Source organism: Haliotis cracherodii, unplaced genomic scaffold (assembly GCF_022045235.1).
Source record: "Haliotis cracherodii isolate W230 unplaced genomic scaffold, xgHalCrac1.p SCAF_5, whole genome shotgun sequence".
NCBI lineage: Eukaryota > Metazoa > Mollusca > Gastropoda > Lepetellida > Haliotidae > Haliotis > Haliotis cracherodii.
In genome coordinates, this window is record NW_027266308.1 from 24,831,760 (window position 1) to 24,856,411 (window position 24,652).

General features: G+C 39.1%; 1 protein-coding gene across 3 annotated transcripts in view; it reads right to left on the reverse strand.

The window, feature by feature from the left end:
* LOC139444133 (girdin-like) overlaps positions 1-24,652 on the reverse strand; it is a 96,271-nt gene that overhangs the window by 65,891 nt on the left and 5,728 nt on the right. For all 3 annotated transcript variants that reach the window (XM_071225035.1, XM_071225034.1, XM_071225033.1), the window contains exon 3: positions 12,549-12,657. In XM_071225035.1, coding sequence (XP_071081136.1) covers positions 12,549-12,657 — 109 coding nt within the window. The remainder of the gene's footprint in view (positions 1-12,548; positions 12,658-24,652) is intronic.

The following is a 24,652-nucleotide window of genomic DNA, read 5'->3' on the forward strand; positions in this document are numbered from 1 at the left end:
GACTTTACACATCCTGACGGTCATTGACAGTGTAGACATTCCCCCATCAAAAGAAATTAGGCCATTGAGGGACAATTTAGAAGACATCAGTCTTTGCTCAAACAGTCCATCTAATGTTCCTCAATAGTGCAGGGATGATGGCCTTGATGTCCATGCCACTGAAATTCTCTGTCCTCAGCTGTCCCAGGATCCGCTTATCTTGGGTTTGAATCCTGGTTATGATCAATGGTATGTCTGCAATACCCTTGGCAAATGGTTTTTCACCAAACGATATACATCCTTAGTTAAATTCTGTTTTGACTAGTAAGTAATAATGCTTAAAATAACATTGTGATCTTCAGAAATTTACACTTTTATCCATGTTTGGGCAAAATGACTCAAATTTTTTGAGCAGAGACTGCACATGCACCTGTGTCACTCTTAGCTTAATAGCTTTCCTCTCAGAGGTTGTGATACAACTGTGGCAAAATATCAACACACTCACTCACTCACTCTAAAATGTGAACAAGGTGGAAACATCTAACTATAGACACTGGACACTCTTAGGCTATGTCCATTGTGGCCAGTTTACACACTATCAGTGGCTGGTTCAGTGGACAAGGCAGAAGAGAAACCCAGGTTGACACAGGAGTTTGTCATGGTTTGGTACACAGAGGCGAAACACTGGTTCAACATGGAGCTCAAACATCACACCAGAGTAGCATCATTACTCCAGGCTTTCCATCTGCGCTCACAATGGCCGATCACACTTGACAAGGATTTAGTGTGAAACAATCTAATGTAAATCCTCTTGTGTTAGGTATTCAAGTTGTGATGAGAAACCTTAGTGGAAACAACTACCATTCTAACAGTGTAGAAGGGACTGAATCATGTTTTACATGTCTTGAGCAATGTTGGTAGAGTGTATTAGAAATGAGGTGAGGGTGAGGTGAAATTGGGTTTAACGTAGCGTCCAAGATTATTGCACTTACATAGCGACGTGCATGCACGTGTATGTGTGTGTGTGTGGCTGCTTGTACTAGTCCGGACTGATGCCGATTTATAGTGCCAGCTCACTGAGATATCATGCCGCAGTTCAACATGAATACCCCACTCAGACACAGTATATACTGACTCTGAGCCGACCAGTCCTTGTTTTAGCCCCTTAATGCCGAGTGCCAGACAGGGTAACAACAAGTACAATCTTTTAACGTCTTTTAGTATGAAGTGGCCCGGGATCGAACCCTGGACCTTCCGCTCTCCGGGCGGACGCTCTACTACAAGACCACGGAGGCGGTCCTATTAGAAATGAACCCAATACACTGGGGATTAAACTTGGATCTTTATCATGAGCCACTGCCTTAACAGTACAGCAATCCGGCCTATACCACTACAAATAATTGTGTATCTGCCATTAAAGTCTGTGTAAAAATCACAATCACATTTCGATGAAACAGAAGATGAGGAACTCTACAAAGATCTGAGAGGGGAACTAAATTCATCACCCGGCTTTGCTGTGCACCTACTATTGCTAAAAATACTATTAAATCGACCAAAGCCCTTTGCAAAAATTATATCTAATTTCATTCACAAAATGTTCAGGCAAAGAAAATCTGCATCTCCTCCCTAACAATATAATCATAGCAATATTTGTATTCTGTTTTGTATGTCAATGTTTTAATTAGTCATGTTCATGTTTTGTACCCTGCCCCCTGTGGCTGTTTTGTACAACAGATATTCTTCTTCTTCTACCTTTATCTCCAAAATATAAACTGATGAACATTGCAAATAACTTTAAAACTTGTAAAAATCATACATAGTTTTCTTTTGTCTGTATTTCCATAATGTTTTCATGCATTTATGTTATGTATATTTACCATGTTCTCATCTCTGCACCATATAGATGTTCCATCTTTGTACCAGGTCCCCAATGGGTGTTTTTGCAAAATAAAAATTCTTGACTATATACACCTGACCCCAAAACAATGAAAGGTATATGATGTTACAAAGCAGCAATTTATACTCTAGAGGTATCATGATAGCCTGCAGTTAATCAAGTCTTTGACAACGAAACCAGTGGCTTACAAAACGATCCACACTTTCCATGTCCAAAACAATTTTCCCAGTTGATGAAGTTAAAGTTAAAGAAAAAAACACTTAATTATTTTAGATGAAATTATAACCACTAAACATTTGTCCAGCCAAAGCCTTACCACAGCTTAAATAAATTTTGATTTGTGCGCAGACGTCTCAAGACAAACAATGTCCTCTATCCAGAAACAATCAGATCAATAATTGATGTAAGTTTCAGAAGGGTGATGAACTTGGATGGTGATCTCCTCACACTCACACCAGAGCCGCACCAGCACTTCCTGCAAGACCTCAGTGAAGGCGTTCCACTAATGGCCTGCACATGGTCTGGATCAGGTCAGATGAGGTCAGGCTAAGTGTGACCATCATGTAAGCTGATACAACACCAATACAACACCAATACAACATGTTGTCAACAGCTGTCAACGGTTAACAATCCACGCCTTGCACAGATACAAGACTAATAGCAATACAACAGTGTTGAACCCAGCTGACATCTGTAAATACATGCATGGGAAATGTCTACCAGATGATCAGATGAGTTTCAGATTTACTTGAACATCATAAACAGTCTTAGAAATAAAGGGAGATGTGTGTTACTTGAGACATTTAACTATGCTTCAGGATCCATTTAATCTCTTATTTACAACCTCTAATGTTTACATTATGACTATGAAAAGAACATCTTTCACCCGTAATGATAAACATTGTAGACATTGTAAGTATTTGTTGTTTAACGCTGCACTAAGCAATATTCCAGCTATATGACGGCGGTCTGTAAATAATCGAGTCTGGGCCAGACAATCTAGTGATTGATATGAGCATCAATCCACGCAATTGGGATACGATGACATGCATCAACCAAGTCAGCGAGCCTAACCACCCCATCCCGTTAGTCGCCTTTTACGACAAGCATTATAAATCGCCATTTACGGCAAGCATGGGTTGCTGAAGACCTATTCTACCCTGGATCTACACTAAGTGAGTGAATGCTGAATGACGAAGTAAGCAAAATTCAAACAATCACAGTCTGCATTCTAACTACTCGTCCAAAGCCTGAGTCTATTAAATTTTCTTCTGGTCTGGTAAAAATCAGTTTACTCTAGTCCATTTGGTAAGACAAAAGTCCACTGAAAATTATGCCAAAATACATGTTCCGGATAGAAGACAAATGTATTTTGCACAGGCTGATATCATGTTGGCTAGCAAATAATCAAGTCTTGGCCAAAAAACTAGACAAATTAACTTAAAACATATCAACTGCCTCTCAAAGAAACCATTCAACCGATTAGTGACGATATGACACCTAAAACCCCCGAAATCATACTAGGGCTGGGGATATATTTTCACATTAGACGAACTGATTCAGGCAAGCGGGCCAGTGCCTATTGCTACCCGAGTTCTGTGCCACACAGTCAACAAGGTCACACAGTGCAACCATCTATTCCTCATCCTTCTCAAAACAAGTATGGTGAATATTTTGTCCTGAAATACCCCCTGGGGACTCTATGCATGCACATGTTGCAGGGTTTGAAATAATTGTAAAACCCAACAAGACAGTCAGGCAGGTGATCCATAAATGTTGCCGGTCCATCTTCAAAGTTACCTGCCCACATTCAGACATTATAAATATTGAAAAATCGTGAGAAATAAGAGACAAATTGAGCCTCGATTCTGCTGAAATAATGCAAAAAATGACTTGAAAATCTACGAGTAGTTATAATAAAACTGAAAACATAAGTAGTCTTAAAACTATCTGCCAGACAGGTGGGCAGGTGGAGAAAAACCCAGACTGCCTGACAGAAAATTACCAGCTGGAAGTTTTTTCAAGACAAAGATGCATTCATAATTTGTTTGTTAACTACATCAAGGATAATCAAATAATCAGAATAACAAACTAATTTGGGTACCATTAAACATGCAGTTAAGTAAGAACATGTGCCTTCATAAAAAGTTTGTTTTTTATCTCAACAAAAGGCTTCTCTAAAATTTACTCTACCATTATAATAATAATGTGTTTTCATTGTAAATATTGGATAATGGAGATTGATTTGCTCAGTGCCTTTTTCTTCACATGCCATTTAAGATTTCAGAAGACCAACAATGGAGCACCGCACTGTGTCAACAGTCAATTTCAACAGGTGATCGACACACTGACACGAACCAAACTTGCTCTTAACATAATAGCATTATAACACATACATGGAAGTATGTATGTTAACTGATACTGTATTAAACATTACAAGGCCAAGCACGTTCCAGTGGAACAGTTGACAAATGGTTGATGTATCAATGATTAACATATTGAACCTCTCCTACAACAAAGGCCTTCTATGCTGTAAAATGTGACCTGTGCAGTAGTGCTGCAACCTGAGTGCTGGAATGCAAACCAGATCAATTGTGGACAGATCGATCTTTCAGAACTCAATAAAGATATTCATCAGCCTAAAATGTAATTAATCTAAGCATTTTCGCCACTATCACGCCTATACATGTATATACTTCTGTCTGCTTCAGGTTCTGTTTCGATTCCTCGAGTGAGTGAGTGAGTGAGTGAACGAGTGAACAAGTGATTGAGTGAGTGAGTGAGTGAGTGGAGTTAACACTGCCTTAAACAGTATTCCAGTTATATTACAAGTGTCAGCCTAACGTGGAAGGAAAGCCCAAAGTGACACAGATCTTAAGATCCCTCATGTGAATGTAGGATAAGGTCCTTTTCGGTCCACAGGATCTGCTTAATTGAAGAATTGAGCAAAACCTTTAAAAATTGATAAGACTGGTATCAGATGTGTTCATATGAATAATAATAACTGCATGTTTGCTTAACGACAATACTATTACAAAAACCCGAGGTAAGAAATATTTTTGGTCCAAACGGTTGATTTTCTAAGTTTGACCCAAACTGATTATCATCGGACCCATACATGAAAACATAACAAGCATATGTTAAATCATATGTCTTCAGTCACACCTAGCTTATACTTAATTTTTCATTTGTAGTTCAAGAAACTTACCATTTTTACTCATTTTAGTCAATTTTGTGTGCTTGACCATGTCAGAAGTCTGAACACTTGCTTGTGCATGAAAGAAAAAAAGGGTCAGTTGCCAATTTTTTCAGGCCAATTCGTCAATATGTCAAAGTTTTCTGCTTCTTTGAAATTTGAAATTTCCAGTGGTCCAAAAAGTGCCCTTATCCTGTCTCCTCCTTTGGGGAAAGTTTTTGTGTATCACTTAAATTCTCCATCGCCTTTCTATAATGAAGACAACTTGCCCAAATGATATCATATTGACAAGCAATAAATAAAAAACATCTATCCATAGAAAACCTTTGCCATGGGCACTTAGATTCATCATGTTCATAATCCCTGAAGAACAAGAAACAAGTCTTGTGTTACAAGCAGTGTATTGAGATGATCGCCCCTAACCTTGATTAATGAGGGAAATGTTTTCATGAGCGGCTCTCGTGTCACATCTAAGACTGTTTAAGAGTGACAGCATGCGACTGACTGACAGGCCATAGTCATCTCCACACAACAGTGTCAGACAAAATATTTATACACCAGGCAGAGTCTGAGCGCTGCATGAGCGCATGTTATGGAAATCTTCAGCAGTATCTGCATTCATCCTCCAATATCATCTGATGAAGGTCATCACATTATATACCTCTCAACACAAACAGATGACTATCTGGGCTATCTGTGAACTATCTGATCACAACAAAGGCCTGGAGATACACAATATCTCGCCATATCTACCACCAGCAGGTCATAAAGAGGCCATGTTGTTATCAATAATGATCCCTTCACATAACATTGGGAAAACTGACATTTGACAACTGATAAACTCATTCATAAAGAAGGAATCAAGGCCTAAAATATATTGCCCTTTCTTGTATTCACTGGGAGGCCATTGTGACAAATGACCCTGACAAGTCAGTCACAACAGGGGAGGTAACATGGTTGCAGATTTAAGCTGAGATAATCTTATAATCCTGAACACAACAACGGGCCAAATGAAGATCTCTGGACAAGTCCTGAACCACGGTACTTCAGTTTACCCTGGATATGCTGAGAATGGAAGCCGATCCTCACCATAGCCCTACATTCCGGCAGTATACCTACCTGTAATCTAACAACAATAACAGGGTATATTTAGCTGGTCAATAAATTCCCAAACTTAACAGTTTCGCGACAGGGGTTGTGGGGCACCCGGACTACCTGTGGGAACGCCTCTTCGAGACAAAGCCTTGGTCATTTGTATGTAGATTGTCTTTGAAAGCTGCAAGATCACAGAAAAGCTGAACCAAAGGTAGACGGTAATGTGACGTGCATCAACAATCTGGACTACTACATCCTGGGGCCCTCACAATTTGCTGTCTTTGACGGTGGGAGTTTTCTAGAGAACCTGTAGATTATCACTATAGCAAGAAGATTCTGTGTACAAACTGTCCAAATCTATACTACTCTCCTAAAGAGCGGCTTTTGGTATCTGTAGCAATGAATAGGCCACGAGTGATAAACTATCAGGCTGGTTTACTGTTGTGGACAGGATACAAAATAGACACCTCAGTCCACACTGTCTGGCTGATTCCAGCAGATTACACGAATATATCAATCGACTTCTCTTTTATGATTATTATTTTGGGAAGGTGCTTCCTGTCTTGCCTCCTGCTGATTAAACCTGCCTGTTTAGAGAACATGCCAATAAGGTTCCCACATCCCAAACAGCAGACCCAGCTCATGGAGCCTGTCCGATGTATGGAGTTGGGGTATTTGCCACGAATAAATTTGCCAGTCAAATAAAGGTATTTCAAACAGTTCCCAGGAATGCAATCAATCACAGATACAACATGACATAAATGTTTAAAGGCAGTGTGTATATTGACCACCATTAGAGAGGGTTAACACTGACAACCCGGAACCCACATGTTGTTCTGTTGTTGTTGGTGGTGTTTTTAGGCCACACTCAGCAATATTCCAGCTATATGACAGCGGTCAGTATAAAATTGAGTCTGGATCAAACAATCCAGTGATATTCCAGTTACAATGTGGACCATAGCTGGAGATAATTGCGATGCTGACTATGGGTCTTTTTCAGGAGTGAGAGTGAGTGAGTTGGGTTTAACGCCACTTTTAACAGTATTCCAGTTATATCACCAACTTCAACACAAGGGTACATCCAAAACCAAAAATAATTCTGTTGATCTACATAATCAAACAGTTCAATAACTTTTCCAGAACTGTATACACAGGAGCATATCCTTCAAGGGACAAACTTCATAGGTCATACGCTGTGTTTATTTGTTGTTTAACATCACAAATAAATTGTGAATTGACATGACATGTCTTCATTATTTTTATCTCTTGAATCACTTATATAGGCTAGGTGTGGTACTACAAGACTAGATGGTGTTTGTTTGTTGTTCAATGCCCCACTCTGCTATATGAGGAAGTCTGCAATTAATTAAGTCTGGACCAGTTAATCCAGTGGATGACAACATGAGCACGGATCCACCCAGTCTGGATATGATGCCATGCATCAACCGACTCACTGAGCCTGACAATTCACTCGACTCTTACTAAAGCTTGATGCCATGCATCAACCGACTCACTGAGCCTGACAATTCACTCGACTCTTACGAAAGCTTGATGCCATGCATCAACCGACTCACTGAGCCTGACAATTCACTCGACTCTTACGAAAGCTTGATGACATGCATAAACCGACCCACTGAGCCTGACAATTCACTAAACTCTTACGAAAGCTTGATGACATGCATAAACCGACTCACTGAGCCTGACAATTTACTCAACTCTTACGAAAACTTAGGTTGCTGGGCACCTATATTCTTACCCAGAATTCCCATGGGTCAATGCAATTGATAACATGAACACTGAGCAGTAAATCTCACTGCAATCTGTAGATGATATAATGTCACCCACACCCAGTGACCTGCCTACACACGTTGTGACAGTGTACCTAAGACAATAACATTCCTCTTACAGATGGGCCGGACCCGATCTAATTGGACTAGACAGATTATCTGCCACTCCACAGGACAAGCACTCACTACCTAACGGAAAGCTAGCTTATGTGTCTGACAAGATACACACCACAGAATTCTGAATAATACATGGGGATAACAGATGCTCCATTCTGTATCATGTAATTGATTAGGAATTATAAATGACAAGATTTGTCAAGTCTATCAGTCGTTTAAGGCCTAGACCCACCCGTGTATTTAATCGTGGAGACAAAATGTGATAATTAAACTTTTCATATATCTATAATGCTTAATGATTCATCCAGAAACGTATCAAACATGACGAAACAACTGTTTTTATCAAAACATATTAGATACATTCTTGGTGATGCTACTAATTAATCTGTTAAAAGAACTTGTAAATTGTTAGGTTCCAATCTTCATGTTCTTACACACATCAAAAGATTCCATATCATAGACATTAGAACCATGGCCTAGTGGTAGAGCGTCTGCCCGGAGAGCGGAAGGTCTTGGGTTTGATCCCAAAAGACGTTAAAAGATGGTACTTCTTGTTACCCTGTCTTGCGCTTGGCATTAAGGGGCTAAAACAAGGACTGGTCGGCTCGGAGTCAGTATACTGTGTCTGAGTGGGGTATTCATGTTAAACTGCAGCATGGTATTTCAGTGAGCTAGCACTATAAATCGGCATCAGTCCGGACTAGTACAAGCAGCCACCCAAACACACACGTACATGCACGTCGCTATGTAAGTGCAATAATCTTGGACCCGATGTTAAACCCAATTTCACCTCACCTCATAGATATTAATTCAAAATATATTTTGGGCACAGAGATTTTTTTATTCAGAGCTAGACAAAAGCTAATAACTTCATTAAAATATGAAAATTAAATCACCATTAAGTAATTACCCTACAATCCAAAAACATTTTAAAAACCCAATAGTACAACACAGAGTAAATTACTGGTACCCAATGTAACTTGTCCAGCTTGCCACCTGGGTATTTTATGACAGTGTTTTGTTTACTGATCAAATGCATGAACTCACTACATGAACTCACCAGTGAATAATGCACAAAAGTGCTTTGTCCCACTTGTTGTAACTGAACTTTTGAACTAAGAGACACACTTTAGCCCAGTAAGCACACCAACAGGTGCAAATTAGAAATCACTCAAACCCGAAGAAAATTTATTGTAACGTACAAGCATTACGATAATAATTTGCACATATAAAATGATTGGTCTAAGTTGGTCAAAATGAATGCTAGTCACGGACTATGATGTATGCTTGAGACAGCAGACGTTTATGCCCATGATTAACTGCTTTATTTCAACCCTGACCAGCTCCCATTGCTATACGACTCCCAGCCCAACAGTCCCTTAACACAATCAATAACAGGATTAAAGCCCTGCACTGGTTCACCATTCATACAGGGCATTCAATATCCCCCTTATTACTTGCATGTCAAAGCTGACCCTCCATACAGGCCTCCATTCTTAGCGGATCAGAGTTCAGGCAAGATGCAAAACAGGCCATTACATTTGGTAGGGTGTTTTCACCTAGCCTGAACAGGTTGTAGTTTACACCCGGTCTTGAAGTGATTGTTGTGCTAGATTTGACACCTGGTAGCACATGCACATACTACATCATAGCATATTGTTGTCAGCTTTGAAGGATGATAACAACAGAGACACTGAGCCTACACAGTAGGTAATACATTGACATCTTGCCTGTACAGATTGTAATACACTGACATCTAGCCTACACAGTAGGTAATACATTGACATCTAGCCTGTACAGATTGTAATACACTGACATCTAGCCTGTACAGATTGTAATACATTGACATCTAGCCTGAATAGTGTGTAATACGTTTACATCTAGCCTGTACAGATTGTAATACATTGACATCTAGCCTGTACAGATTGTAATACATTGACATCTAGCCTGTACAGATTGTAATACATTGACATCTAGCCTGTACAGATTGTAATACATTGACATCTAGCCTGAATAGAGTGTAATACAATGTCCATATCTAGCCTGTACAGATTGTAATACAATGTCCACATCTGGTCTGTACAGATTGTAATACAATGGCCACATCTAGCGTGTACAGATTGTAATACAATGTCCACATCTAGCCTGTACAGATTGTAATACAATGTCCACATCTAGCCTGTACAGATTGTAATACAATGTCCACATCTAGCCTGTACAGATTGTAATACAATGTCCACATCTGGTCTGTACAAACTGTATTACAATGTCCACATCTAGCATGTACAGATTGTAATACAATGTCCACATCTAGACTGTACAGATTGTAATACAATGTCCATATCTAGCCTGTACAGATTGTAATACAATGTCCACATCTAGCCTGTACAGATTGTAATACAATGTCCACATCTGGTCTGTACAGATTGTAATACAATGTCCACATCTAGCCTGTACAGATTGTAATACAATGTCCACATCTAGCATGTACAGATTGTATTACAACACAGACACTGAGCTTGCATTTATTGCCTACTGAAAACATGTTCTGTAAATAACCTGTCACAATAATCTCTTATTGGGCGTGGGTCACCCAATATGAAGTTACCCACACTTGAATTACAGCATCATCAATATGAGCCAGGGTCTGCAAGGGAGCCAGGTTTGTCCCTCGAGACAACATGGGTGGACGAGTGAAATGCCACCACTATTGGGCTTCAGATATCACACTTTTACGACACAAGATCGTCAACAGGGACATATTGATACAAAGTGTCGTGGACAGAAATTTTGGCATATTATGACCCCATAAAATGATAACCCTGGACAAGTGTTCCCTGTATGATTGCAGCACCTATCTGGGCTATCTGCACCACTGACTGATTGACATTCCCGTCATCACTATCTGGTGGGAAAGGAAAACAGTGACTGCCCTGACAACACCATACTATGATAAAACTACATCCTTCAGATCATGCTGCCAAACGGCTGAATGTCCTGTCAAAAACTACCATTATTCATGTCAACAGAAACCCATGTTATTACCACCATGACACATTCTACTATTATGTCAAACTAATATTTCATACAGACCCTGTAAAAAATACCACCTAAAAACCTAAACAAGTCTATTATAATTTATCAGGTTTATATTTTATCAATATCTGAAAAAGAGTTTCTGATGGTTTCCTTCTATTATAAGACAATTTGACAAAAGACAAAATTGAAAATATTTTCATAAACTGTCAGTCTTTTCTCCCATCGCTTTCCTTTCATCATGAATAACTCACAAAAACAAAAAAATGACAAAAAACATTTATCATATATAAAATGACACTTAAAACATCCCATAGAGTGTTTTCCATTTGTATTTCTTCAAGAATGTGTAAACATCATGTTCCTACATAATTAATTCATGATATTGTCACAAGAAACAGGAATATCATTGATCACCATCAATTATAATTATAAGATACCATGGCAGCCATTCTGCCTTGACTGGATCCATCAGGTAGATAATGCTTCTCCAGGCATCACTGCTTTTAGTATCTGCAACTCCCATGGTAACCCACTAGAACATCTTCGGTGTCTAATATCAACATCCCAAACATCAGGTCGATGTCTCAGACAACGTTCAGGACAGAGCAGGGGAAATATCATTGCCGTGACAGTTGACACAACTTAGGATGTGGGATGACGGGAGGGAGGACACCAGTACAGTTGGGATGCTACACTTGCACTGTCAGACATTGTCAAAAGGTGCTGAGTTGGCAAATATTTCCTGACTTCTCATGATTCCTGTTATTTCTAATTCACCATGCCATCCAAAGAAATATGTTGGCTGCCTAAGTTGGACATGGCAATCTGTGCCAAAGTCTTTTGAGTCGACTTATAAGCCTGAACATGGCTCTCAACATCATTTTCAGTAGATTTTAGTGTGGACTATTATTGGAGGAGATTATGAGACCAAACACAATTTTACAAGACTTGGGCTTCAGAAAAGTGACTAAAGTCAAAAACTGACATGGCTACATGTAGTCAAGATATGTGAAACGTTTAAGGACTAGTATCTTTCCTCCAAAATGTAGTAGTTCGTTGAAATGGCATCAAGGAACCATTGATGAATCCCGCTCCCATGTCTCATGAAGATGTGTCTGGTACATGGAGGAGACATAACTGGCATAACACAAAGCTTTAACTCCCACACAACACTGACTGGCTTTGTATGTGAATTTCAGCAAGAATAATCCAATTGAAATTCTAATTAAAACCTATCACTCTTAAAATCATATGATACACTTTTACATGCTAACAATGATGGGAAGCAGTTTTCTTGACATAACCACTTACAATGTATAGAGCATTGACATCTCTTTGGAAGCAAAGTCCAGTTGTTTCTAACCTGACCTCTTCTGTGTCTGTCCATTTCGGGACATTACACAGTCTGTGTGACACAAACCCAACAAGAAAGACTCACCAGATAGTAAGCTCGGATGTTCTTGATGAGCAGATCCCAGTTGAGTTGTCGAATAGAAGCGTCGTCATCCACTACCCTATGTAAATTCTGGTACGCAGGTCGAGGGTCACTGAAACACAAAAACATATCTCAAAATCATATAAAAAAGTCTGCAGTATTATGCAGCAATATTTAGCCTATCACCACAGTGGCCTGTAAATAATAAAGTCTGGGTCAGACAAATCAGTGGTTGATATCATTAGAAACGTCCTCATCAATCAGGGAACTAACAAGGTCATCTATCCACTTGGTCCCCTCTATAACCAGCATGGGTTACTGGGGACCTGTCTAATCCAGAATTCCCACGGGGATAAACTGAGCCTATCTGAATATTTAATTATTCCATTACGGTCATGGATGTTGGAGTATCATAATGATTGCAATATCATGATTGTGATGTGATGGTTCAATAACAGCCATATTGCAATATACTGCCAGGTACTCAACATTTGCTAAGGACAACACCTTCGAAGATGATTTTGGTCTTTAGTAATTGTTGAGTAGCATACGAATCATATTATCACTATTGTGGAACATCAAACTTTAAACTTCTGATTAAGTGCAAAGGTCCCACAGTGTACAAAAAACTCTTCAATGGAATGAATGAGCTGAACAAAAGTTGAAGTTAATTAAAGTTTATACAACTACAAAGTCTGAAGCAGAAACCACTGACTTACATCTGGCCTTTTGGAAGCGTCTACTGATGTCCGACTATCAGTGTGATCAGTCAGTTATCTGCATTTCGGTTTTTGTAGTTTGTTTAAACATTATATATCCACAGCTATGTATCTTGATGTGTTGTGCAGTTTGTAGCAAACGTTGTATATGCTGTCAAGAATAACGGGTACTTGCAACATGTCCACAAAATGCCACAAAATGAGACCTGTCAGTTAAGTTGTCATACATCGAATAGTGGATTCACACGACATGTCTTCATAAAACATTATTTCTTGAACCATTTCTATAGGTGAGGTACTAGCCTAGATGTGGAACTATGCTAGACGGTGATCAGTGTCTAGAGGTGGCCTGATAACTCATTCTAAATGTGAACAAAAAGCATGAACTACTTGATTGGTCATTTTCTCGAAGAAGTCAAGTGTACGAAACATCTTATCTTTTTGAGTGGTTTTATCATGTGTGTGATTACACATATACCCTGGCAAGTGTCACGTATGTCTGGATCAGAAAAAACACTGACAGCCAGGGAACATTCCTTGTGACATCATGGGAATATGATGAGTCAGCCATTTTATCCACCCCTCATCTACATCCTCAAAAAACATGAGTTACTGGTGACCTGCTCCAGAATCCATACAGTCACAGGGCTTTTGTGCAGGAATGCTGATATTTTAACTTAAAAACAGCTTAACGTTTACAGCAGCTCTTGACTCATCAACTTAAGGGCATTAACATTTTTACTGTCAAAACTTCACAATTTTGTGAGACACAATATACATAAATATTCCGACTTTATTGCATCATGTCAAGTGAAACATAATTGGGATATATACTATTCAAAGGAAGCTTAAGAACACCCGTTTTTACCCTTATGACCCTAGTTAATCATGGTTGGTGGTTATTGCAACACAAAACCTTCCAATTCTGAACGATCTTTAACTTCTGAGCAGTACATCTGTGTGTTGAATTCATCAACAATCCTGCGCGTGGTATTATACTGTTATCATATAATGATAAGTGTTGCTCGTTCACAACACTGCGACACCACACTTGACTGAACCCATGGATGTTTTCTGTAGTGAATGTCATCAACAAGCCTTAAATCAGGTCTTCATCTCCCGTTCTGCTCCACGTCATACAACAGCATCATGACACACGCCTCAAGTACTTACACCATGATTACTCACTCCCAAAGATACAGAACTATAATTTACCCCTGGTTATCTGTACCGATAGGCGGCACTCCTATCAAGGTGGACTATGTAACCATGTTTCTGCCCGTTACGTGTAACGGAACCTCACAGCCAGAACAAATCGCCATTTACCTGAAACCTAATACCTACGTCAGAGTTGCTTTATCAATGTCCATTTTGTTTTCAAACTAAGTGGGTACTACACATGTAAATAAAGAATTTCAAAGACTATTGTGTTTACACAATGTTTCCATGGTTACATCACACATACACACATTCGAAGGTGAGTAACTGACCAAATTTTGTACAGTATTGTGTAAACAAGAGGGTTGTACATTGTGTGTATTTCAGTGACACATCAGGGCTTGAGAGTGCTTGTACTTTGGTCCATTGAGTGTAGTGCCTTCATATCTTCATTCACAGCTCCTTGATAGGATCTTCACACAACACAATGGTAAATCAATTACATACACTTCTGGCTGGATTGTTTTACTGCTGCTTGATAAACACTATCATAAATCTACACTTGGGGGACATTATGCAGGGAATAACTCCATATTATAGGCAGTATTTATCTGAGGGAGGGAGTAAGAGAGTTAATATTTAACGTCACATCTGCAATATTTCAGCCATAATATGACCATCTGAGGAAGTGAGTGAGTTGGGTTAAGGCCACAGTAACAGTATTGTTGTGATATTCTTTTCAAGAATAGATGGTGTTTTTACCTGGCATAAATTCTGTTGTTGGCAAGACATACTTTTTCCAGTAAACAAAATGTCAACAAGGTTCATAGCATATCAACATATTTGGTAAAATGGCCTGATGTGCTAGAGGAAAAATGACAGGGGCTCATTCTTATATGTAATCATATCTATAAATGATAAAATTTAGGTTAATCTACATCTCAGAACTTTCTCAAATACATAATGTTAACATATATATATATATATAAGGTACAGTTTGCACAATGGCCTGTTGTAGCACTGTGCCATGGATGTAACAAGGTTACTGTACTAGAATAATGTCATGTCTGTCAGACAGCGCTCTGCCGGCAGTCTAGGACAAATTCCATACAATGCAAGGTCAGAACTTTCACAGTTGAAGGCCATAATGTCAACACTTGAATCCTGGGTTAAAAACACACAACCTGCTAAACATGCCGAGTGCTCACAATGATTCAATGAAACTCAAATATATTTCAGATTGGATACATCAGTATCAAAACACACACAACATGCATTTCAGTTTGTTCAGTCAGCAATATTCCAGCTATATGACAGTAGTCTGTAAATAATTGAGTCTGGACCAGACAATCCAGTGATTGACATCACGAGCATCAATCCACGCAATTGAGATACGATGTCATGCATCAACCAAGTCAGCAAGCGTGACCACCAGATCCTGTTTGTCGCCTCTTCCTACAAGCATAGGATGGGTTGCTAAAGGCCTATTCTACCCCGGATCTTCACGGGTCTAAACATGCAGAGTGACTGAAATGTTTCAAAGAAACTCAAATATATTTCAGATCCGATACATCCATATGCATATGTCATAGCCCTTGATTATTGTCTTGCCCTGTCAACATAAAAAGTCTGCCATATGACAAAGAGGATTAAGACAGACTAGGCCCTATTTAATAATACTTTCTCAGCACTAAGCATTATCATGCTCATAAATCTATCTTAAAGTACATGAGTTATGACAGTGGTACTGATAACACTGTAATGTCTACAGTGAACAGGGTCTCATTTAGGTAAGTAAAGCCAGTACTCTGAAAATCAATCTCAATCTTCCAGAAATTTGAGCCTGTGAAATACATGTATACTTCTTACATATCAAGAGTGAAAACAGGACTGGTCCCGCTAGCTATAACCATCCAATGACATATTTGAAAATATAAAAAGCAAAACAGTAAGGATTCATTACAATTCAGACTGAAATTTAATCAATTATTAATACCAATGCTTTCAATCTGAACTATAGATACTACTACTTCTGGCTCTACATACTAATTGCAGTGCAAAGATATCCTGAAACGGTTTCATAGAGGCAAGGAACTCAAAGAGAAATTAAAAGTTTTGAACATGTTTTACTGAATAAAGCTGGGTCAAGGGGACCCTCAATAACTAATTTCACAGGTCCTAACAGGAAATATGAGTATATGTGAGTATGGTTTTACGCCGCTTTAAGCAATATTCCAGCAATATCATGGCGGGGACACCAGAAATGGGCTTCACACACTGTACCCATGTCGGGAATCAAACTTGGGTCTTCCAAGTGACAAGCGAACGCATTAACCACTAGGCTACCTGACCGCCCCACAGGAAATATGAAGGTCCTGTAAAGAAATGAAATGGTTAAGTGTACTTTACGGTAATATTTGGTAAGTACTTTAAAGGACCTTTGCATTTCTTGTCAAGAATTTGGTTCAATGAATATTATTGTGTCCCTTGGGACGTGATATTTTCTTTCGGTGTCTATTCCATAAATCTGTGTATACTGGACTCACATTTCTGAGTTGTGTAAAACCCTGACAAAGACAGATGTATGCATTGCTTTTTACTGCATGGTCAGTCTCAAGGATAAACTGTCTTCAAAAGCAGTAGCAGTATTTACCAGAATGAATCTGACAGTCCATCTGTATTGGTCACCTGAGACTCTAATCAAAGCTCAAAGCTCCCATTAATCCCAAGAAGACCTAATCCCAACCGTCACCATCAGGGTTAAACCCATTAAAGCCTCAAGGAGCATTACCAGACATCACAGCAATGGTCAGATCCATGGTAATGGACCTTGAATCCTCTTGAAGCCAACTGACAGGCCGACATGTAAGTAATGTTTGCATGTATGTAAATGGCCATTATCATCTCTTGAAGGGATCTGACCAGTAGCCCCTTAGTTCTGTTTAGTCTTCTTCTAAACCTAATTGATGCCATCTGTACAAGGCTCTTCCTACAGTTTGATCTGGAGACTTCATGGCTGAAATATCTCCCTAAATACCTGGAGGAGACATTACTTTGTTTTGTTTGTAAAACAGGCATAAACTATCAAAACTAGAACCAGATGGCAGGAGTCGAAGTTGCTGTTTCAGCAGACACAGGGAGCACCAGGAGGTGATGTGTATGGGAAATGTGTCTGTGCAGGTGTGTGTATGAATGTAAGTGATGGGTATTGGCCTGACTTTCGTACTGCAATTTATTGCTATAAGGATTAATGTATTGCGATATATATGAAATATTACATGCATTCTTATATCTGTAATTTGTTATGAATCTGAATAAAAACAGCCCACATTATTTACAACTTCGTAGTCTTCCACCATTTTGTTGGATGTTCCTGTGGTCAGTCACAATGTATGCATAATAAACGTATTATATACAGGAAGATGGTTGAAAATAGTTTTGCTTTTTCGATAACAGCAATCAGTTGCTAATTTTTTAATTTGAAAATTTCAATTCGACTTGTTGCTTATCATTCTTATGTAAACATTGCGAACAAGATAAAAATATATCTGACTTTGAAAAACGCAATATACCATTATTTTCCAAATGTACTGTGATAAGTATTCATTAGTATTTCAAATCGTGGTATACTGGTGATACTGTGCACCTCTAATGGATGTGTGTGCTTGTGTGCCCTGAGGAACAGGTGGATATGCAGCCAGATAAGCAGGCGCTACACTGAGGCATCAAGAGATCCAACAATGCCCAAGACTGGGTAGTACAGGCCAACAAAACCTCTGAACTGGAATTCCTGGGACTATCTAAAGCAGGAAGGCTCCAAATCAAACTATTTACTTAACATATGTTCTTGCAGCTGGTCTTAATCTCAAGGACCACTTGAATTTGGAAACTTCAAAAGTCCAAATTCAGTACAAAGCGGGGTCACTACACCCCAGGGGTTAAGTGAGGTGACCAGTCTTCCACAAACCAACTGGTGACCTGTACAAGCCATGGCTTTGTTGAGCAGAGGAACAGCTAGACTAACATCTAGTCTCTGAAATGAACATAGTTTACAGAAGAAAAAAAGTTGTTAACTTATAGTTATAAAATATAATAAAAAGGAGCCCAGAGACTTTCTTCATTTTCAGATACTGAAACTGCAGTACTTATAATCTCATTAGTAATGATTACTCAGTCTGTCCCTGAAACAAATATATCCAACACAACCAATGCAAGTCTATAATATTTGGCAAGTCTAGATTACTGCAGATTCAGGAGTTGAAAATGAATAGATTCTCTGGGGTCCTTTCATCATATTTTATTAAGTTTTAACAACATTTGTTTCTGTAATATATCTTCATTTTAGAGACTAGATGTTAGTCTAGTAATTGGGGATAATTTTTGGTCCCTCTTTCAACATAGGACATATTATTATTCAACTCCTGAAACAGCAGTAATCTAGACTTGCATGGGCTGTATTGGATATATTTGTTTCAGGGTCTGTATGACAGATGAAGGAACACCCTGATTAGGCACACCATGTCCTTATAGTATATACCCAATGTTTGTACAAGTGCTTGTTCTACAGGAAAACTGTATGACATCCTCAAACACAGGACCCTATCCCACAAAGCAATCTGAGGCCTATGAGAATCATAATCCTATGTTAAAGTATGGAAGTTTAAAAGGATCATCTTTGCACAGAGACCGCTTTGTGGAACAGGGCCTATTTCTGGTCTGTTTCACAAAGACATCTTAGTGACATGACTCTCATACATAGTCACACTAACAATCACTTTGAGTATGGGCCCTGTAGAACATTGTTTGCTTCAAAATGTTCCTGTAACCCAATAAAGTACTCCCAAAAATTTAATATACCTCTTGGGTATATCTGTATATCCTCTCTTATGGGACCAAACAGTGACATACAAACATTTGGTGTTTATATGTAATTTATTTTACATGCATCAATGACAATACTACAATAGAACAACTATGACGATGTGAGCTGCAGTCTAAAAAGTGTTCATAATCTCATGTCATTAATCTTAGTGAATCTGTTCAAGTGAAGTCAATTAATATTCCAATAGGGTCTTATTGCCTTCCTGTCATTCAAACTTAATTTCACAGTGTGTATTTTGGGTATGATTTATGACAGTGCTCAACAAAGAAGCCCCTATGGCAAACTGCCAACACCAGACTGTTTCCATTCCACTGGTCAGGGACCTAACACTGACAGCAATCTGGTCAGCCTTGTGTTCACAGACCCTGAGTTCTTCAGAACGTGTGTTCATGTAGTCTGAAGCAATAACTCTAATGAAAAGGTGGCTTGTGAACCAAGAAAAGCTATTTTAAACATAGAGAAGCTATCTGTGGAGACACAGAAGATAGTTATGGCTGTGTTGTATGATGTGTTAGGAATAAGATGAAAGGTACCCTGTTCAATATCTAATTACCACCTGAGTGAGTGTGTGTGTGTATGGTTTTATGCTGCTTTTAGCAATATTCCAGCAATATCACGACAGGGGGACATCAGAAATGGTCTTCACACATTGTACCCATGTCGGGAATCAAACCCGGGTCTTCGGCGTGACAAGCGAATGCTTTAACCACAAGGCTACCCGACCGCCCTACCCCCTGAGTGAGTGAGTGTGTATGGCATTACATTCCTTTCACCTATGTGATAACAACATCATGATGATCATGGGAGGGAATACCATCATGTTTGTTTGTTTGTTGTTTAATGACTCACTCAGCAATATTCCAGCAATATGACGTCAGCCTCTAAATAATTTAGTCTGGACCAGAAATCCAGTGATTGACATCACGAGCATCGATCCTCACAATTGGGATAAGATGACATGCATCAAACTAGTCAGCGAGGCTGACCACCCGATACAGTTAGTTGCCGTTTACGACAAGAATTGGTCTTCATAAAGGTCATACTCATGTAGCAAATAGAGAAAGGCTCTACAAAAATATAATGAGATTCGGTAAAATAACCAAACCACTGAATGAACCCAATACAGAAAGTGTCTTGTATAGTTATTAGTTAATGAATCAGTAACCTGAGCTGTCAGAGAAAAACTACACCACTTACTTTATTTGCTTTCTCACATCAACATGACCAAAGACTTGAAAGAAATAATAAAACATTTAAGTTATCTTTCACCAACAAATCCTGCTTAGTGGCTTTCAACTTATTTTCAGATCTTATCCTTAGTGTTCAAACCATTGATATGAATGCATGTTTTTCATGTGAAGGGTTAAGTGTCCGGTCTGTCATGTCATCAAGTTGCATCAAATTATGTCAATGCTATAATCCATATGTGTCAATATGTAACATCGTACCTTGTGGACCATTTATAGCTTGTGACATCATAGATAGCATAATACACATCTTAACATGCTTTAGGTAAAAATACTGAAATCTGAGATCCTGTCATGCCCATGCATAAATCAATCGTGTCACATCCAAATCTATTAATCATGGTAAGGACTGCAAACAAATCAGAAAATCTACAAATTGCAGTCTCCAGACTACCAGCCAGGTCATGGAGTCATATTGGAAACAGTCTGTTTCATATCTCCACCTAACAACTGATATTTAATCAAGCAGTCTGTCAACCACAGAATCCATCTACAGAATACTATGAATACACGGTACAACTACAGGGAAATGACACAATTTGTACTGATTTGCCTTAATGAGATCTTTGACTGGGAGGAGATTCCTGCCAGTCTGGTCACGTTCCAGACGACCACCTCCAGACACATGCAGGATTGTGATCAGGACCAAGCTGTCCCACACAGGACATGGCAGGGGGTAGATGATTCAGCCAGGTGTAATTAGGAATCAGCTTCAGGAAGATGAAAGAATTTAAGTGATCCTAATTAGGAAAGGGATGAAGGTGTTGATTGAATTCATGAGATTAATGGGAAGGTATTGAATGACCAAGCTGGACAAGCTGAAGCACTTCATGTAGACTTGCACAAGTCCCTAAGGCAATCATTATTAGTTTAAATCATAAGTTCCAGATTATGTGAATATAAAGAACAAGTTTTCACAATAAGAGACTGGAGTTCTGTCCACATATCTAGACTTGCCTATTAGGATAGAATCACTACACATCCATGGACTTTTCTTTCAGTACAGCCTTGGAGCAAGGCTTTGACACTTCAAGCTGTGAGGCTAAGTAGGTTTACATGTCACACCATCAAATACCAGGTAATGCTACACACTAACTTTCGAGCAGGATCATGAATAATAATTGGGGTGCCCCAATTCTTTGTAGTACTGACACTTGTGACCAAAATATTACAAACATGTAACACTGAATTGTCAACAAAAAACAAAAATCAGTCTTGATTCTGACACATTTCTATCCACGTGAAAGCCTGGCTGATCCAGACCGATGGTGCATGGATTATGCACCATTCCTCCTTCCCGTAATGCTAAGCCCTAAATGAAGCAAGTCTAGATTTTCCATAGATTCAGTCCTGAATCTCCCATCTCACTAGAGGCCCTTTATTATTTAAATGTAGTTACTAGGTTTCTAAGAAAATTATATGTTTCAGAGACTAAGCCTTAGTCTTGTGTCAACATATGTGTCACTTGGGTAACCGAACACCCCAGGTCTTTCAACAAAATTTAAGATCTGCATCTTGACATTTATATTACCCTAGTTTCAGAGTTCGTACCTGTTATCAGCCAGGATGGAGCAATAAAATCAAATCCTTACTAAAAAACTCTTTGTAAGTCTAACTGATCTCCATGTTTCAGTTAATGGCTTTTTTTCCTGCCGGTGAATGACCTCCTACTCACAATGGTTGGGAAACAAAAGGGGTTCTTGTCCTGGACAAGAATTATTTTACCAGAGCACATTATAATACACAGGCATTTATATTCCAAGGGGCAATAAAATCAATACAAAGCAGGTGAGAGGTATAAACTGCCCCAAACAGACTGCAATTGTATGGAAGCAAGCTGGTGCATTGTGGGTAGTGATTGTGGCAGCCAAAAAGATTAGGTATCGTGTGCTGCACACTCGCAGTCATATGCACATGGATGACTGGAGGAATTCTACATCACATTGTCAGAGTCTCACAGCAGTGGATGGGAATATTTCATTGATTGGTAACAATTTGGAAATCAATCTGACTTTCATCCTTGAATAAACTTTCAGGCTAAAATTAACTGAATCCGCACATGTAATGCATGGTATGGTATTGGACTGCCATGTTGATGCATCACATGCAGAAAGCACGTGGCCCAAAGAGGAATAGTTGATTTGTTTGTCTATCAACCCGTCTAAACTTAACTTCCATTGAACATGTTGAAAAGGGAAAAACTGTCTGCAACATTTGGAGGGGATGATATCAGTGCAACACACTTTACCATCGGTTTGCATTGACACTGAAGTTGTCCTACCCATGTATCAGATCATCATGATCCACCATGCCTCTCAGATAAAATAAATCATTCATGATGATGATGATGAAAACTGTACCCCAACCGAAAGACAAACGCCCCAAATCTGCACCTTTTCTTTTGGCATGGCTTACATAACATTAATGCTCCAAGAGGCTTTATATACTATTAAAAAGAAGTTACAGAAAGCCTGATTTTTTCATATTACTATAGTTAATCAAGTGTTTTTAACATTTTTTGAGTAGTATATACTCCAAAGTAAGGTTATGCCACAATGACCATGATCACAATAGTGTGCATAAGTTTAAGAACAATATATATTTTCTTGTTTCAATCCTTTATTTATGAATTTACACTCAAATATGTATCCATTCTATTAAAAGAAACAAGGCTTGTAGCATCTCTGCTACAACATTCTCAACAAGTTATTAGGGGGGCTTGTGGATTTTGTCTATTTCGGTGAGCAATGTTTTTTACCCTGTGGGCTTTGAGGCCCCTGTCACTAGACATATTGTGTTGCAAGCTTCTTGTCAATGTAGAATAACACACAACATGTCTGACAACACTTTCGCTTGAAGCTGTGACATGTAACACCTAGGCTGCAAGTTGCAACAAGAGAGTTACTGTATTGATGCAGTTGTTGGTGCTGATGTCAGTGCTGTAGTTGTCGATGTCCACATCCTGATGGGGATCAATGACTCATGTAACGACCACTTGCCCCTCTAGACTTCTACATGCATCTTCCCGAGGCAAGAGAGTTAACTGACTATAAAAGTCCAGTTACCACCCTTGCCGAACTAGGCTGGTATTATGGAGTTATATTTTGGCTGGACTAACAAGTCTGTGCATAGTCCAATCAAAACCGTGCACCGAAATCAAAATTCGGTTCGCAAACTGTCGCACAGATTTTGAGCGATTGCAGGATTTGCAAAACATGTGCACTGCCAACTCGTTGTCAGCAGACATTTTCCAAATCTGTTCATGTTTTTAATCAAGGTGCTCGCTTGATTTGATGCATTTGGCAATGTAAGACCCATTTTATCACAATATAGATCCTGATTATCGATCAGATCGTCCTGACTGAGTGCCACCATTTTGTGTGAAGCAAACGCAAGTGATACGAGAGGTGGAACCTGATTGGTAGGCTTAGAAGGGGCATAACTGGTAATTGCCACTGGTGGCGCTACGATCTAGCCCAGTAATTCCAGCTTAGTTCAGCTAAGGTGGAAACTGGATTTTTAAAGTCAGTTAACTCTCTTGCCCCTCCAGACTCCTACATGGCCTCTTGTGGATGTTGTTGCATGATTCTGTTGCTGACTGCTCAGGGCTGAGCACACATTCACACATGACCTGGGAAGACCATGTCTGGTGAGACACTCAGTGGTAGAAACTAACTGGTTTGATCCACTGGTCCTTATAATGATAACATATAGCATACCCTTAAAAAGGGCAAATTCCTACTAGACCCTATGATACCTTAACTATTGGGCAGTTTGGCAAGGACTACAGGACTAGTGCCAATTTCTAACGCTGCCACTGCTATTGACCCCAGAGTTGTTTTAAAACAAACTGTATTGCACTATGATCATTGTAAGCGTGCTTACAGTTGTAGATCACCTTGTGGAACAAGTGTACAAGGACTCTTTTGTTTGTTGTTTAACACTGCACTATCAATATACCAAAATGATGATGCTAGCCTGCAGATAATTGGGTGGACCAGACAATTCAGTGACAGATAGTGTGGACAATGATCCATGCCAATGGGGTAGGATGACAAGCTAGTATCAACCAAGTCACCAAATCTGCTTGGTTGCCTCTTA